We start from the raw sequence: 16,559 nt of genomic DNA, 5'->3' as shown, positions 1-16,559 counted from the left end.
CACTTCTCACGACTGTCCTTCATTGTCATGTATCTTGATACCCGCTAGTCCTTCGATTTGAGCGGACGGATGACCTTCGTTTACCTTATTCTGGTGCGTAGCAAGCCTAGAAGGTCTAAGACATAATATATTTAGCTTATTGGATGGGATTCTCTGAATATCTTTCAATAGAAGTGTAAATAATGCTGCTCGGATTCATTGTTCGTCAAGACACTCCCCGTTCCAGCGTTCTATCGCACCATCTGTCCCACAGCAAACTCCTAAACACCATTAGCCACCGGTTGTCTACCAGACTGAATGATCACATACCGGAAATGCGTCTGTAATACTAGCTGCAACCCGTTCCACATCCTCTGCAAGACCCTGCACCCCGGCATCCCACTGTCGGATATGTCGTCCCGTTGCAGTTGCCGACCCGCCCTCTCTCGAGTCAAAGTAGATCACACCGGCGATTTGGTCAATGCTACCGTTCAGTCGACCCTGCTCGACCATTCGCGCCGCGTAGGCCTCCGCCTTTTCGCCCGCCGTCATGTCCCCGCTCTCCTTGAGACCCAGTATCGCACCCAGTGCGTCCGTCGTGATGTTCTCGTAAAGCTTACTGGCGGCGACGAGGTTATGTTCGACAACAGCCTTGTCAAGCACTGTGGTGCCGTCCGCCGTCCGAGCCAATTGGTGTGGAGCTAATCGTTCAGAAAAGGCAGCAATCTCAGCTGGATCCAGGAGCCTATCCAGGAACATCTTTTCGAGAATCCCGAACTCCTCAACGGAAGTCGCACGGTCGTCCTTGTACAGCGTAGCGAGGATGCGAGAGCGTTGCGGTCCTGCCGGGGCAAGGACCGCACACCGAATCGCAGCAGCAAGCGCCTGTAGCCGATCGCTCTCGTCCACACCACCAGCCAAACTGACGTTGAAATATTCCTGGCTCGCTTCCAGGAACCGCCGTCGCGCATCGAGGATCCGGGCCTGAGATAGCTTGAAATGGAGCTTCAGCTCGTGGTCCTCGATCTTGCTAGGCAAGTTCTTGATTTTGTTCAGGAACCCCTCTGCGCTGGTCGTATCGTCCTCCTCCAGGTATAGTCGTACAATCCGGATCCATAGCCGCACCTTGGCAGCGTCCGAGACGAGTCTCTGCGAGCTGTCGATGTGGATGCCCTGTAGTGCCCGTGCGGCTGCCGCGTAATCCTCCTGGGACTCGTATGCGTCCGCGAGAATCTCGCGGATCTGGGAGTCCTGCTCCTCGACGGATGAGGAGCGAGATTGGAGCAGTGTTACTGCATGCTGGCCGACTTTAATCTGCGTTTCTGGGGTGAGTTTCTGGAGGACGGCGATGAAGGAATCGAGGAGCGGTCGGGCCGCTACGATGCTGATTTCTTCGCTGAGTACCGAGTCAAGATAGTAAATCAGGTCTTGGCCAAGCTCATGCTCGGATAATGTGGATGTGATCTCGGAGAGAAGGTTGTTGTACTGCTGAAGCTTGGTCTGTGGGTTGGTGGACGACTCAATCTCCGCGAGTGCGGAGGCGATCCTCTGAGATGCCATAAGGGAGTGCGTTCGCTGATAGATCGAAGTGCAAGCTTAATCTAGTCAATTAGCTGGTTAAATAGCAGTACAATTAGCGAGCAGATGTGAGAAAGAAAGAGCGCTTGATGGATTGAAGGTGACGCTTGGCACAGGGTGGAACTACAGAGCAGTTGATGGAGCTCTGCTTATCGATAAGGCTGGTTGTGCTGGAGACATACAACAATACAACATGTGGAGAGAGAACAAGGGAATCAGAATAGTTAGTAAACGTGGAAGATTAGAAATTCATAGCATACTATGACTCGACCTGAGGTAATTTGTCAGACCAAATTCTACTTTGCAATTTACTGTCCTATGTTCCATGGAGGCGAACCTTTTCAGTGTCTACCTCAGCTTTAGCTTTGTCAAAGCCCGTGTCTGTATCCATGTCCCTCTTCCGGCATTCTACAAAATACTGTTAAGGATGTTCTCTCCAAAGTCTCGCAAAATGCTGGACTCAAGCCGGACTGAACCATTCAGCCGAATTGTAACCAGGCTCCAGCACACTAGTATCCACTAAGCCAATGTCTTCGCGCTGTGACTCGCCGCGACATGAAGTTTTCGTTGACTCAATGATCAGCGAGATGGCACGCTCAGAGCCCAAGGCAATCACCGTCCACTGTATACACCAGAAGCCGAAGCACACAAGCAAGAAAACCATGAAGATCCTTTAGAATCGACTTGTGTCTCACTAAGCAAAAGTGTTCTCACAGCTGGAATCATCTCTCGTTGTGACAGGATATCAACTCGGTCTCAGAGGCTGATGCGACGGATCGTGGGAGCCTAAGTTCCATTCAAGATGATTGTCTCATCAAGAGACGCAGAGCCAGAATGGGAAAGGACTGCGGCACCTGAATAATGCATCAGAGGGAGTAGACAGGCGCAGTGCATTATTGCGGCTCGTTTGACCTTGATGCATAATAACCCTGCTCAATCCCTGGGAGCTCATCCATCGTGCTGAGCGGACTTGCGTCAGCTAGCCATGATAATCAAATACCGTAGTATATGCAATCCATGCTACTGCAAAGGACATTCAAATGAAGCTAGCTAATGGGTGGTTAATTGCTGCAATGTTAATCGAGGGGTTTGTTTTTGTGTCCTTGTGGTCGCTGGTCACAATAGCGCCACCGCCTTCGCGGACCCGCTCTTTGGCAGCTTCCTCTGCTCTCAGCGGCTGCATAGCGACAAGCTTCAACATCACGTCACTTGAGACTTTGAACCCCTATACAGGCCTTGATACGTTAACACATTTCTCACGATACACACGGTCGCATGATTTGATATTGCTTGTTGGAGGATTTTGAGAGTCACACCTTTGCTCGAGGACGATTCGGCATAATGTTTGCCCAGGTCAAGCCGGACCCAGACGCACCGACGCCTTACATCAAGTCCGACCCCGATAATAAAGATACTGTTCTTGCTGATATCGACGAGGATATTTATGATGATGATGGGGACCTAGATTTTTCAAACGCTGGGCAGAATGTGTGGCTTTCGCGCATTCCGCGATCGCTCTGGGAACATTGGGCGAGTCTCGACGATGATGAAGAGATACAGATTGGAACGATGAGAATAGAGGGACCGCCGAATGATATTAAACGGGTAAGCTCAGGAGATTTGAACCTCATTTCAGTGTCCTTCTCGTTTCTGGCTCGGTCGTAACAAGTGTTCTCTGTAGGTCAGTATTCGTCTCAATGAACGAGAAGACAATCGCGATATTCCCAAAGACTACATACTGCAGCGACAGACCATCAACACGGGAAACGTAACATCACATGCGACACAAAACACGTATCTGTTCACGGAAAAAGACGTACCTGGTCATGAAAATCGCATGGTGGTTTTCGGAGAAGCGCGGTCGGCATTATATGAAGCCATGAAGCGCGATGCGAGGAGGAAGGAGCGCAGGAAAAAATGGGAGCCATATGTGCGGCGAACGGTGCCTAGTACGTCTATATTATTCTTGGAGGTGAGAAACACTCTACTGACACTACAGCAGAACAAACCGCCCTCGTAGGAGGCGTCAGCGAAGAGTTTAATTGCCTCCCAGTCGAGAACGAGGAATTCCGACGATTGTCGGAAAAGAGAGCTCTCGAAGCACTCAAGCCCAAGCGCGAAACCGTTTTCATTGACAAGGTTCCAGGCAAACTACTTCAGGCGAGAAATGTGTTGCCTGGAGAGAAGGGCGCCTTTGTGGTATGTTTTGATTGGATTCAATTGACTTCCCCGACGGTTATACTAATGCGGAACGCAGCAAGCTACGAGGCCGCTCAAGGCCAAGGCCCAAGAGAACAAGACCACACGTATGCCGCAGAACGAACTACTGGATCTTATTTACCAGTGCTTCCGCGAATACAAATACTGGCCTTTTAAGACGCTCAGGGCGAGACTCCGACAGCCAGAGGCATATCTCAAGCAGACCCTGGAGATGGTTGCGCATCTGGTCAAGTCCGGCGATTTTGCCATGACCTGGGAACTCAAACCTGAGGCCGTGGAAAGCAACTATGCAAACGCACTGTCCTACGGGAATGCGAAGGAGGAGCTTCCTCCGGGAACCGACTACAACTTTGACGACGGTTCTGAAGAAGAGGCCAATGCATCTGGCATGGTTACTGATAACGACGAGATGAAATTTGAGGATGTTGTCTAAGAAGTGAGGTTCTGTAGCATAAGCAAGGTCATGGCGTTCTTTTGGGGTTTCTGGGGACATGTAAAGGACGTTTGGAGTCATCTACTCTGGTATCACATAGCTAAGATCCACCATCAGACTGGGTGGTGCAAGTGTGAATAAAATACATCAATCTCATCGTGTGACATAAAGCTAATCTGCACAAATTAACATTATCCTAAGCAATATCTCAAGGAGAAGTGAAAGAGCCACGAACTGCCACCCCTCAATAGTAGCGAGGACCAAAGCTCTCACGTGACCGTAATACCGCCACAAGCTGACCAGATCATGGACTTACCTTCCCCAGAATGACACAAGAACACTTAACTGCTCCTGCAACTTCCCATCGACTAGTAGAAAGATAGAGTCTTGAGCATATGTGCACAACTGATTTTGGCCTTTCTGATACAGCTAGACCAACATGACAGAAGACCAAGAGTTGATGGCTAAGATCAGCCAGTTAGCTGGTGAGCTTCCTCACTACTATCAGCTCATTTCCCTACCAGCTGATTCATTCTAGGCCAGATCAACAGGCATAAAAACCAGACACCTCAAGCACAGGCACAGGCACATCCTGATAGCGACCTTCATGCTGGTCCGTACGTGTCACGGCACACCCGCGCGCGCGCCGGGTGGGCGCCGTATCGCGGACGACCATATGGACGCGGACGCGCTGCAGCTCCCCATCGCCACCGTACTCTCGTCCTCAATAACGCGAACTCAGGGAACTCAGCCGGTTCGACGCCCGGACCAACAAAAGAGAATGTTGGCGAACCGCGATCGGTGACGCCGAACGGCTGGGTTGCGAAACGCGACCGTCATATGCAGTTGATCAACTCGGCTATTTACGATAAGGAAGCACAGGCCAGAGCGAAGGCGATGGAGCAGACGCGCAAGGCCAAAGCCGAGAAAAAGGCCCAGATTGAGCAGGCCAAAGTTCTCCGTTACGCGCAGGGCTTTGGTGGACCTCGTCATGCTACTTCTGTGGCCCCTCAGGTTTCTGCCACCACCCAACCCCAGGGTGAATACCAGGTCTATCTGAATGATATCCCTTTCAGAATTGCAAAAGGCGGCAGTAAACTGGTTCGCGTATCTGGTGGGAACCCCTTCTGTGCTGTCGCGGTCAGAAGGACTGGCTTACCTGTAGTAGACGACCCGAATACTGCCAACATCACACCAAAGAAAGTAACGGTTGCTGGTGTGACTTTCGTCAGGAGCAAGAACGGAAACCTTCATCGACTCGGAGCGGTGACCTCGAGAAGGTGATGTTTGCGATATCTTTCAAGAGCGTTCAGAACTCACAGTGATCACAGAAAACCGACGGCAGTCAAGAAGAGAAACGAGCTCTGCAAACGATTTACTTCGACGGGTACCAGCACTTCCCCAACCAGGCTTCCGCCCCTTTTTCTATTGATCTTCCGCAATCTTACCTTCTCTCACTTGTTCGCGGCCTATTCATTACTATTTGAGCTGTCAGGGCTGATCCGATCTCTCTACATTTAGGTGCCTGTTACAAAGGACCATCATGTCCCTTCATTCACGATCCGAACAAAGTCGCCATTTGCAAGGAATTTTTGCAGACTGGTAACTGCGCCGCTGGTCAAAATTGCGACTTATCCCATGAACCATCGCCCCACAGGTCCCCTGTTTGTGTGCATTTTCTGAGAAATCGGTGCTCGAATCCGGATTGTCGATACTCCCATGTGCGAGTGACACCTGGCGCACCCGTGTGCAGAGATTTTGCAAACCTAGGATACTGTGACAAGGGCGCTGAATGTGAGGAACGACATGTCCACGAATGCCCAGATTATGCCGCCACCGGCGTCTGCAACAAGAAACGCTGTCGTCTGCCCCATGTCGACCGGGCTGGCCAAATTCGAAAGAATGCCGCGACTAAAGCAGATGCCGTGGACGAGGAAGAGTCTGACGAGTCAAGCGAGGAAGAAGAGTATGACGCCATCGACTCGGATGACGTTGACTCTGACGACCTCGAGGATGAGCCTGAATACGTTGAAGGAGCTGACAATGGCGAGCAGGAGCTCTTCCAGCAAAATGACTTCATCCGCTTCTAAACTGTACATGCTAACACTCTCTTGCACATATGCGCAAAATTCGTAAATGAGGACTCGTTGATTCGCACTGAGCGACTCACGGTGGGGGGGAGTGATCCCACCTTATCGATCAACGTAATTGGTTTGGACATTTGTGCTTCTCATTATGGCTCATGAAGGGTCTTGTTCAACGGGCGGAAGACGATACCCCTTAGTATAGCTTCATTGGTTTTCACAATTCAGGACGACGTTGACCGGCGGCCTTGCCTTTGCGATTACTTGTTAGTTCGAGTGGGAGGATACTTGTGGTTTGATACATGGTTACAGTAGATAGCCAACAATGGAATGGTTGCTCGTTCTTGGCTACATGTAGTGCTTCCGACATCTTCTCTTAAAGGAGTTCCATAAGAACCATCAAAGCAAATTCGAATGCTAGGCCCTTTGTGCGATCATCTGAAGGGATCGCCTTGCCCTCCCCAGACTCTTGGGGAAACTACTACTATCCCTCTTCGTCCCCCAGATATTCGCAAAGGTGTGAGTCATAAGACTGATAGCGACAGTAACAGAGTCAGGTACCCAACTCACATAAGTGGGTAAAACCATATCATGGAAACAGAGCTGCAGGTATGGAATAAATGAGAAACCCAACCACTCTATAGCCCCCACAGCCATCACAGATCCGCGATGGATCTGCCTACATTTGTGCCTGAACAAGCAGCCAATTCCGTCTCTGACGCTGAAAACTGACAGACTCTCAAGGAGACCCACTGAAGATACGGAGTTGTGAGTACAGGCAATTTCTTGACAATCAACGTCATATTGTCGTTTTAATATTACACGCACAGGCCGACCACGCTGCACAGGGTTCCATATGCTATACCAGGCCATGCCTTGCCATTCCGGGACTAGGAGTTGCCCTGAGACCTTTCTGTACCTGAGTATGCAGTGTTACTGAATCTCGTTTGTATTATGTGCTGTACATATGGAGTAGTCTACAGGTTGTGATGGTGGTTAATAGGGGGTCTCTCTGCTACACCGATCTTTCGGCGGGTACTCTGTACTGTGAGAGAAAGAGGAGTTTGACTCGTCGCATAGCTGCGTTGACCGCCAAAGACGGAGATTGGTAGCTGGACTGATGTGGTTCCCTTTGTATATGGTAAAATGACCGAGAGTCGATTCTGATTCTGATTCTGATTGTGGTGATGCGCAGAGCAGTGAGAAATAGAATGGAGGAGCTACCGGCCCTGAGATTGGGAACGTGCATCACGTTTGATTTTACAGGTGAAGAATATGGCACTACCAAGGCGCAGGTGATAACATAAGAATCCAGCATTGCATGGATGGATGGTATTGTTGGCACCTGGAGTCTTGAGAGCTACTCCCCAGGGAAGCGATGTCCATATGCTTAGGTGATGGAATCGCGCCGTCGCACCGCAGCTAAGGAAAATTGTGAGTATCGTTCCGGAAGCTGCTCTTGAAGAATGCAATAGCCAGCATCCCCTAGGCCAATTTCAGGCCAATGGGGACTCAAGATACCACAATTAGTATGATATCTTCGGCTCAAGCTGGGACATAAACCTGGCTCGATACGGTGATGAGGGTCCGAAAGAACCTCAGTAGTCTTCGAACTTGGAGTCAGATGATGAGCTCGAGATGCATCTCATTGAATGTCCAGCTTAGGTGTATATGGATTTCATTTTCCATGGCGAGCAGTGTTGAAAACGCACTTCGTTGAGTACGAACATAGACCGGAAGGTCCATGAGATTTGTCATTCTCTCGCCTCACTTCGCCAAGGTAGAAAAGTGCAAGGGCGAAATGAAACTGTGGTTAATTGACAGGAGTAATCTAACGAGATGTGTCTTGGCTAAGATGCCCTGACATTCATAATATGACTGAACGGTCAAAGACGAAACAGGACTACGTTGGCAGTAGTATATTCAGACTTACTATGTATGATACTACTTCATACTACTAGCCTTAAAGAGATAACTGCATGATCCTGTGAAATCAATTCACCTTGTGTGTGCTTCATAGCAAATTGGGGATCTCCACCAAATCTTCTTCCTGCTCTATAATTGGATCGATCCTGCATGTACACCGCCAGAAGGGCGACATACGCGCTCGTCATCGCCGACAAGCCGCAAGAAGGTCATATCCGGCGTTATCTCAATTTCCTGTATGGGAAGGAAGACGAGGGCTTTTTGAGAAAGAGATTGAGATCTTGAATTGTCAGGTGCTGTAGGGTTTCATGTGTTGAACTTCAATGGGTGGGAAGATCCGTCGGATTTGACTCCACCCGCGTTTCTCAGGCTCCCTGAGCAGTTGATGAAGTAAACCTTTCAGGCTAGGATTTGGATCTGATTGCTCGATTGTATCAGAGAGCCTGAGACTCGCTGTTTCAACCTTCATGTGTCTGTTGTCTTCATTATAGCCTTTCTCTCTCAATTGTAGCACGTGGAAGGTACTTCAGCCTTATTTTGGGGCCAATCTTCATGGACAGCGTGTATTCAGGGCCTCTAGTAGCTCTCTGTCAAGGCGTCATTTTGTCGATTCCATGCCAGCGACAGGAAAAGCGTCGCATTGACCAAGAATAGTGGACTTGCGCATCTATCTACTCCACGATGTTCACAATCGCGTCACCTGGTCTTCCCCATAGCTTCAAGCATCATGTATCATACCTGAAACAGCAGCTAGCTGTTATGCTTCCGTATTCGGAAATGGAGGAGAAGACGGTGCTTCGAAAGGAGTGAGTCACACTTGCTCTTTTGGGCTGTGGAGTCCCTGATTCTTTTCCATCCCATTGATATGGAGACGCATGCTGTCATGCTATACGCCAATAGGCTGAAAGTCGGGCTGATGGAATAGGGTTGCTGGCAGAAAGTGGGCCTCGACACCGCTACCCGTGGACAATTCCTGGGTGCCAGTGCTGAAGTGGATGTAGGTGGGTTCATGTTCCTCTCAAATGGTCCCTGAGAGGTGAGAATTTAGAGAGACTTGATTTCATGGCGATTTGGCCAAACTCTTCCTAGGTCAGCATGATTGTGGTATACCAGACCCGATTAGACATTCTATCACAATGCCAGTCGAGGGCTTATGGATGTATGCACAGGACTTGTGTTCTTGAGAAGCCCAAGTGCCAGTAAAGAGCCATGAAAACGACTAGATAGTGTCACGAGCCATATACTGGCAACGAATGTATTGCAGGTCCGGGTCCGATCACCAGTTGCAGGCGGGATCTGCAGGACATACAGTAAGGGCATATTTGCGACCCATAACGGAGTAGATAGAAACTGTCCCTATGAGAGAGTTTTGCGAGATTGTTAGAATGAATGAAACAAGCTGATGATTAGCTTTTCGGCCCCTCGTCTACAGTCAGGTTAGCCAAGTGGTTCGAGAGAACGGACGGGGAACTACCCTTCGACCCAAAGCTCGCCTTATTTCTGCATGAGAACCAGATTGACGGAACTTGTGGTAGTTTAGGGAAGCCCCTCCTAAAGGCATTGTGACGTGAATTTCCCGAATTCCACGCAGCAAAGCAATGGTGCCTTATTCAAGTTAGATTTCAGCCGGACAAAGTATGTTCAATCGGTCAGTCAGGGCCATTTTTAACTAATGCTCATCCATGCTAATGTGGATGTGGACAGACTCAGGAAAGGAGTCAGCTGCTACGAGGAAAGAAACTCTGGAGGGCCGTTCATGTAGGCCTTCGGCGGCCAGCCAGACTAACAAGATACGAGGTAAGAAAAGTAATCATACAGAATCACATAGTTAGTTATTATGAGCTTGCTTACGCAAGATGCACAAAAGCAGTGCTAGGATTGAGCATGATCATAGGTGGGTATAATAATAATGGCAAAGTCTGTGCTGCCAATAGAGAGAGGATCGAATCCGATCTGTCTGTGCTTTCCTGCTGCCGCTCTGCTTCCGCGGGTGGCCATCTTCCAGTGGAAAAAGCATGGGCAGGTTGCAGTGACACACAGACAGACAAGGACCATCATTGCGGACTAACCAGAAAGGATCAAAAGAGCATTTGAGTGGACCGTGGAATGAAATTGGGATCAATGGAACCTACCTGCGGGCCGGCCCTACATACTGTTCCAGAATTGGGAAGGTCACCGTCTGTGTAACTACGCACTATGGCATCAAGTATGGCCTTCGTGAGTGTAAGACTGTAAATGCCTCTATTCCAATAATAACTCACACCCGAATTGATTCCCGAAATGAAGTTGTTGAAGCGAGCAATGAGCTCAACGGACCAGACAGCTGAAGGAGGGTCAACGAGGAACAGCTCAAAGGGTACTTTTGACACAGTGTTGACATTCTACCCAAATCCTTGGGGAACAGGAACCGAGGGAGCTGCAAACAGGGCCACCTTAGTTTCAATAATATTCACTTCCTCAAGGTCCGGGAGGACGTCACACTGCTTGTCGAACGATTGGCCCTGCCGCTCTGAAATGAGGAAATCATGATACTGCCTTGTATGACATTCTGTTCATCTGATCAGTGCCTTGTCCCAGGATTCCTTTCCTATCTTGGCATAGATCCGAGTCTAGAGCGGTACGGTACTGTATAATTACTGGACTGGATTGATTGTGATCAATCATCCCAGAGTACGATAGGTATTACCAGGTATCCACATACTTGATGCTTCCAGAGCAGCCGATCATGGTAGCGGTGGGCGATTCAAACAATCGTTGGTTAGTAAATTATGAGCGCACAGACAATCAGCTGTCTTTGGGCATCATCCAAGATTCAGGGCCGATGGGCCCAAGACGGCAATATTCTCTGACTCTGTTTGGCGACTCGCGACGTACCTATGAGTTTTCTCCAATTTCTGTCAAAAGAACGAACATTTGGGTTGTTTGATGGAATCTATGAAAAGGTCACCATAGCAGACAGTCCCTGAATTGTTTGAGAGACGGAAATGAAAGTGGGGATGGAGATCATCGGCTGTTTTCGCTATACACGATAATGTAATGTTGATAGGCTATCGATAAGCAAGAACTAAAAAGCATTGACCCCACTCAGATACGCAGTTCAGATGAGATACACTCAGTCAGTAGGTACATGTACATGGGACCTGGGTACCGTACATGTCAGTAGTTTATGGCTTCTGGGATCTAGACAACATTCATAACATATAACAAAATTCATCACGCCTTCTTCTTCTACTTCCGTAAAGTACGTAGGCTGTATGTTTAATTCAGAGGTACATTATGTGCTCAGACAGACATGTACTGCTTGGTCATTTGGTGGGGTGATCATCACTATTGATACCTTCAATTTCTTCTCAACGATGGTTCTAATAGTAAGGTACTACTCATCCAGGTAGTGTTAATTTGAAGTGCAGATAGTCCTTTGACTGGACAACCTTGCGAACTATAAGTTTAGGCCCCCATCAGTTTATGATTACAATAGGAGAAGAGTGAGTATGATTACCCACCTTGTATGATATCTGATAAACAGTAGTGAGCAAAGAAAAGCAAAAGCACGTTCTCAGACACTAGAACAAACTGGGAGGCCTCTTTCTCAAGCTGGGATAGTCGCAAGGATCTGATTATTCATCCCATAGCGATGCCGGATTTTCCCCCTGCCATCTGCACGTCTGCCCAAATGCGCACGAAGCATCCAATAGCCGAAGCTCGTTAAACTCGGGAACGGTCAGAATTCGTTTTGCTTGTCTTAGACTTTTCCCGCTGACCGCCGGATTTCTCTGGTGCTTGGTTCCTATGGGATTAGGATCACGAAGAGGAAGCGTTCCGTAGGAGTGTTTGGATGTGGTGCAAGTAGTATTGAACTCCGTAGTTAGGCAGGTGTGGGATCTATTCAGTAATTGTTGATGCCCCCATAACTAATATTATTATAGATTGTTTTAACTTGACTTTGCTTATGTCTGATATATTTTTCTTTTTTTTTATGATACTATACTATACTATTCTAGTCTTTATTTGGATTTATCTATGATAATCTGATCCCAATCTACCATCACCATCGGCCATCACAGGGTTACTCATCGTATCAGCTCAACGACCAGGGAAGGATATATGGACTTCTCCCCTCCCTCGTCACTTGCCTTTGTCCCATCATACAACATCAATTAGCCTCAAAGTCTCATCTCGAAAGAGGTTCTTCTTGTGATCACAAGAGACCTCTTATCCTCATCATTCATCTTCTTCGTCTTTGTCTTCTCCTTCTCCTTCCATATCTCCAAACGATTATCCTTTACTTCCTTTCCTATACACATATATACCCTTTTCAGGTCATCACGACTTCTCTTCGACTACCCTCCTTACCTCCAACGACTTTACCTTCGTCTCACTGTCGTCATCGGTTACACTTGATCCTATTGTCGACCCTTTGTCTCTTGCCTTCGTCCTCTCATCTATCACCAAAGCCCCGCACCTCGACTTGTTTTATTTTCCATACATCAAGTTTACACACCGCCTCTTGATTGCCCTCAATCTACGAATTGCTATCACTCCTCTGACGACCTTTTGCATATACTTTCTCTGCAGAATTTGAGTATACGCACAGTTATCTGCAGACATGGCGAGATATTCTCAACCACCTTTCGACTTTTACCACCAGTCCACATCAACTATGGGGACGAAACCCTCATATCCGGAAGAGGACGAGATGAGTGTATTAGATGACAAGATCCTGGACTCTACTTCCCCCGAACTGTCTACCATTCCCGACCACCGACGTCCTTCATGTGATCATGCGCCAGATGCGTATTCGCATCGGGAATCTGTCTGGTCGGACTTTTCGCAACCAGTCTCCAGCGGCCAGTCGCGCCACAATTCTCAAGTCGGCCATGGTCTTTATGATCCCAACCCCAATCCTTTCATGCGGGTCGATGGTGCTCACCCTGCCTCAGCCTATGGTCATCAGGCATCCTGGTCCTTGTCCAGGGATTCCGGCTCATGTACCCCAACTGCCATGTACGAGAACTTCCACCCAGATCTGGAGAACAATTCCTCTGCCCCCTTCTCCGGCGGCGCCGTGGGACCAGTGAGCGCCATCAATATTGCGTCCATGTCGTATCGACCAGGTATGGGCTTTGCGCCTCCAGGCGCTATAGCTATGTCCCCACAGTCCAGTCAGGGCTGGATGCCTGCATCGACGGATATGCCCGATGCGATCTCGCGCCCCACAAAGAGCCCGACCTATCGCAACAGCTCGCCGTTGAGTGTTCGGCGGGATGGTATTCGGAAGAAGAACGCCCGCTTCGAGATCCCTGCTGAGCGAACATTGAGCAATATCGACCAGCTGATCAATCAATCGACGAACGAGGAAGAGATCAAGGAACTGAAGCAGCAGAAGCGTCTGCTCCGAAACCGTCAAGCGGCGTAAGTGCCCTCAAATGTCTCGTTGGACATATTCCTATCCTTGTTTCGTTTTGTTTGGTTCTGCTAACACCGCGCGGAATTCTAGATTGGATTCGCGTCAACGGAAAAAGCTCCACACCGAAAAACTTGAGGAGGAAAAGAAACATTTCACTCAGGTTATCAGTGAACTTGAAGAAGCGTTGCAAAATATGAAGCTGCGTGAGGCTGAGCTCCTCCGTGAAAAGAGCGAGTGGATGGCAGCCCAGCAGCAGATCAACCAGTACATCGAAGGCCTGCACATGGATAAGGATGAGATGCTTCGCGTGCACACTCTGGAGACGGCTGAGCTTCGAAAGAAGAACAATATTCTCAAAGAGACAGTGGAGAAGCTCGAGAGACAGATGAGATCATCAGCTACCACTAATCTCAACACCGACTTCTCTGACTTTGAGAATTTGACCATGGACAATGCGCCTTGGGAAGACTTTACCATGTCCAACGGTCTTCCTCTCGAGGCGGAGGCGACTCCTGCCACTTCCACGATGCAATCATCAGCAATGGTGATGTCTACGAACGATAGGGTCACCGAAAAGAGTACCACAGCCAGTGACTACCCTTTCAGCTGGAATGCCTTCTACATGTGTCTGCTCTTTGGCGCGTTCCTTGCTTCAAACGGCCCATCGCTCTCCTCACGTTCTATTCCGCAGTTGTCGGAGGAGTACCGCGCTGAGTCTGCCAACGTCCTGAAGGCTGTTCTCGCCGCCTCTCCGCCAGAGCTCGCACATGTGAACACTCAACAAGCGGTGGCCTCCTCCTCTGCTGTTCCAATGCCAACGACCATCAGCGGAGCGGAGATGGCTCAAATGGCTACCGGTACTGCTCACTCCAATCTCGACGAGCTTCACAGCACCCTCGCGATGCCGACCAAGGAACAGGAGCGAGAGCAGGTCTTCTCGCTCAATGCTGAACAATACAATGCCTTGACCACATTCGACGAGACTCATGTCGACTACAAGTCTCAGCCCTCTAATCTGCAGCAGGCTTTGGCCGCGATGCGGAACAATGCCGCTCTAAATAAACTGCCGAACAAGGCTACATCCGACGTATACACCAGATCGTTGATGTGGGATCGCGTTCCCCAGAAGGTGATTCGCGACTTTCAACGCATGGTTCAGGAATATGGCGCTTCCCCCATCAAAGAGGAGCAGTCCGGCTTCGGTCAGACCTGAATAGTATAACCGACAGATTGTTCGTCACAGCGTACTTTAGTCATGTCGTCTCGTTTTCCAGCGGCATTTTTCAGCCAAAGTCACCTTACCCAGCTTGCCTGCCCCTCATCGAAGCAATTTGCACAAATTTTTCGTTCTAACGCTTCTCTTCTCGCCTTCATCAACGATTTTCCTTTTTCCAGCGAAACATTTTCTAGCGCCTTACGCTGTCGAGCTACGCGACTCTCTTTTGGCCAGATTTAGCCAGACTTAGCTGTATGCATGCATAGACAGCACCATCAACTCTTCTTTCTACTGGATCTACTCTACAATATAGCCACTGTTCGACTTGATCTGACGAATTAGCGATGTTTTTTTTTTTTTTTTTCGGTTGCGTCGGCGTACGTTCGGTTCTCCTTTGTCGTGCATCGGGCTTGGGAATGGCTTTCTACGAGCATTCAAGACACTTGCATCTGTACTTTTTTGTTTTTCTCTGTCCCTATTTCCCTCAAGGTTTGGCATGTTAGGTTTGGGTGGGCTTCACGGCTTTGAAAACAGACACAGGCACAACAGGACAGAGCGTGTTTGTCGAGCGATCGGCAGGAACCTTCCATTCTCAATTTGTATTCGGGTTTGCGTTTCTACGTTCTTCATTTTGCGCGGGAATCTATTGCATTTGATTGTGGACATGACTGAGCGAGGGCGGCCATCCTGTTACGACTGTTATGATACGATGTATATGACTGAAGCGTGTGTTACTCTTTGTTATCATCTCGATGTTACTGTTTACCTGATTTTGATCTGGACAGCCGGGCTGCCATTGCAGGTGGTCATTTGAGCGTTTTTACTGTCTTTCTGCTGCAGGCGCCTTTCCAACTGGAAGTGGCCTGATTTTCTTCTTTCATATACTCTTATGACCTGGTCATTCCACCTGGTCCTGATATTGTATACGGAAGATTGCATGATCGATGTTCATGCACTTCCTTTTCTTGGGCTCTCGTTCGTGCCTGGCCACTCTCTTTTCCTGACGATTTTACTTTGTTGGACGTGAAGTTATACGATGCCATGTTACTGTACATATTAATGCTACGGGCAGATGCCCTCAAATCTCTGTCATGAAACGACTTGATGATGTGAATGCTTGAATTATGCTGCATCCTGGACGTAGACATCTAATCCCTCAGTGGCGTAGTTGCGAATCGTCCCTTGATCGTTGTATACTTGCCAGCTCGAGATATGGGCGGCAGCGCCCCGATCCTCGGATACTGCTCAGCCTCCGCTCAGATTAAAAATAGCGAGCGTAGCAGGCTGCAACATAAATCAAGGTACAATACGGGAGACTGGACATCAACCTTCTTACCAGTAGGTGCCTAGTCAGCTAGCATCGAGAAAACCAATCTCCTTGGCTTCCAATGAAAGCCACCAGGGCACAGCAGATGTGAATACTACGGAAGGAGCACAGAGTAGTCTAGATAGCGTACGGTCGTGAAAACAAAGTACATGTGCAGCGATCGGGCTGCAGTGCAAAGATGAGGCTGCATTGGGCCATCCATGCATCGGCCACTGAAGGATCACAGATCATATTTCGTTTGTATTACCAAGTATACAATAATAAATGCAGTATGCAGGTTATGCGTCTCGTAAGGCAGCCCTATACACGGATGCCAAGATGAAACTGAAGCAAATAATCCCAAGGCGAGCACCAACGAACGGAGGTGAGCGAGTATCTGAGGATTTCTG

At 48.8% G+C, this 16,559-nt stretch overlaps 4 protein-coding genes across 4 annotated transcripts; 3 read left to right on the top strand and 1 right to left on the bottom strand.

Annotated features, from left to right (window-relative positions):
* Nucleotides 1–230: 230 nt before the first annotated feature.
* Aud_009199 (COP9 signalosome complex subunit 4) lies at nucleotides 231–1,539 on the bottom strand (the record flags this gene model as incomplete). The annotated part of the gene is made up of 2 exons (XM_043294059.1): nucleotides 231–260; nucleotides 310–1,539. The coding sequence occupies 2 exons, from the start codon at nucleotides 1,537–1,539 to the stop codon at nucleotides 231–233; spliced, it is 1,260 nt and encodes a 419-aa protein (XP_043149994.1).
* Nucleotides 1,540–2,898: 1,359 nt separating this feature from the next.
* Aud_009198 (transcription factor IIF subunit TFG2) lies at nucleotides 2,899–4,210 on the top strand (the record flags this gene model as incomplete). Its single annotated transcript, XM_043294058.1, has 4 exons — nucleotides 2,899–3,162; nucleotides 3,239–3,506; nucleotides 3,560–3,756; nucleotides 3,815–4,210. The coding sequence occupies 4 exons, from the start codon at nucleotides 2,899–2,901 to the stop codon at nucleotides 4,208–4,210; spliced, it is 1,125 nt and encodes a 374-aa protein (XP_043149993.1).
* Nucleotides 4,211–4,649: 439 nt separating this feature from the next.
* On the top strand, nucleotides 4,650–6,300 carry Aud_009197 (CCCH zinc finger protein; the record flags this gene model as incomplete). The annotated part of the gene is made up of 5 exons (XM_043294057.1): nucleotides 4,650–4,695; nucleotides 4,749–5,324; nucleotides 5,379–5,490; nucleotides 5,542–5,597; nucleotides 5,732–6,300. 5 exons carry the CDS (start codon nucleotides 4,650–4,652, stop codon nucleotides 6,298–6,300), a joined length of 1,359 nt encoding a protein of 452 aa, XP_043149992.1.
* Nucleotides 6,301–12,826: 6,526 nt separating this feature from the next.
* Aud_009196 (putative bZIP transcription factor) lies at nucleotides 12,827–14,840 on the top strand (the record flags this gene model as incomplete). Its single annotated transcript, XM_043294056.1, has 2 exons — nucleotides 12,827–13,632; nucleotides 13,718–14,840. The coding sequence occupies 2 exons, from the start codon at nucleotides 12,827–12,829 to the stop codon at nucleotides 14,838–14,840; spliced, it is 1,929 nt and encodes a 642-aa protein (XP_043149991.1).
* Between the last annotated feature and the right edge of the window lie 1,719 nt (nucleotides 14,841–16,559).

Source organism: Aspergillus udagawae (genome assembly GCF_001078395.1).
Source record: "Aspergillus udagawae IFM 46973 DNA, scaffold_7, whole genome shotgun sequence".
Taxonomy (NCBI): Eukaryota; Fungi; Ascomycota; class Eurotiomycetes; order Eurotiales; family Aspergillaceae; genus Aspergillus; species Aspergillus udagawae.
Note: the sequence above shows the minus strand (reverse complement) of the source record. Positions and strands in the feature narration are given on the sequence as shown.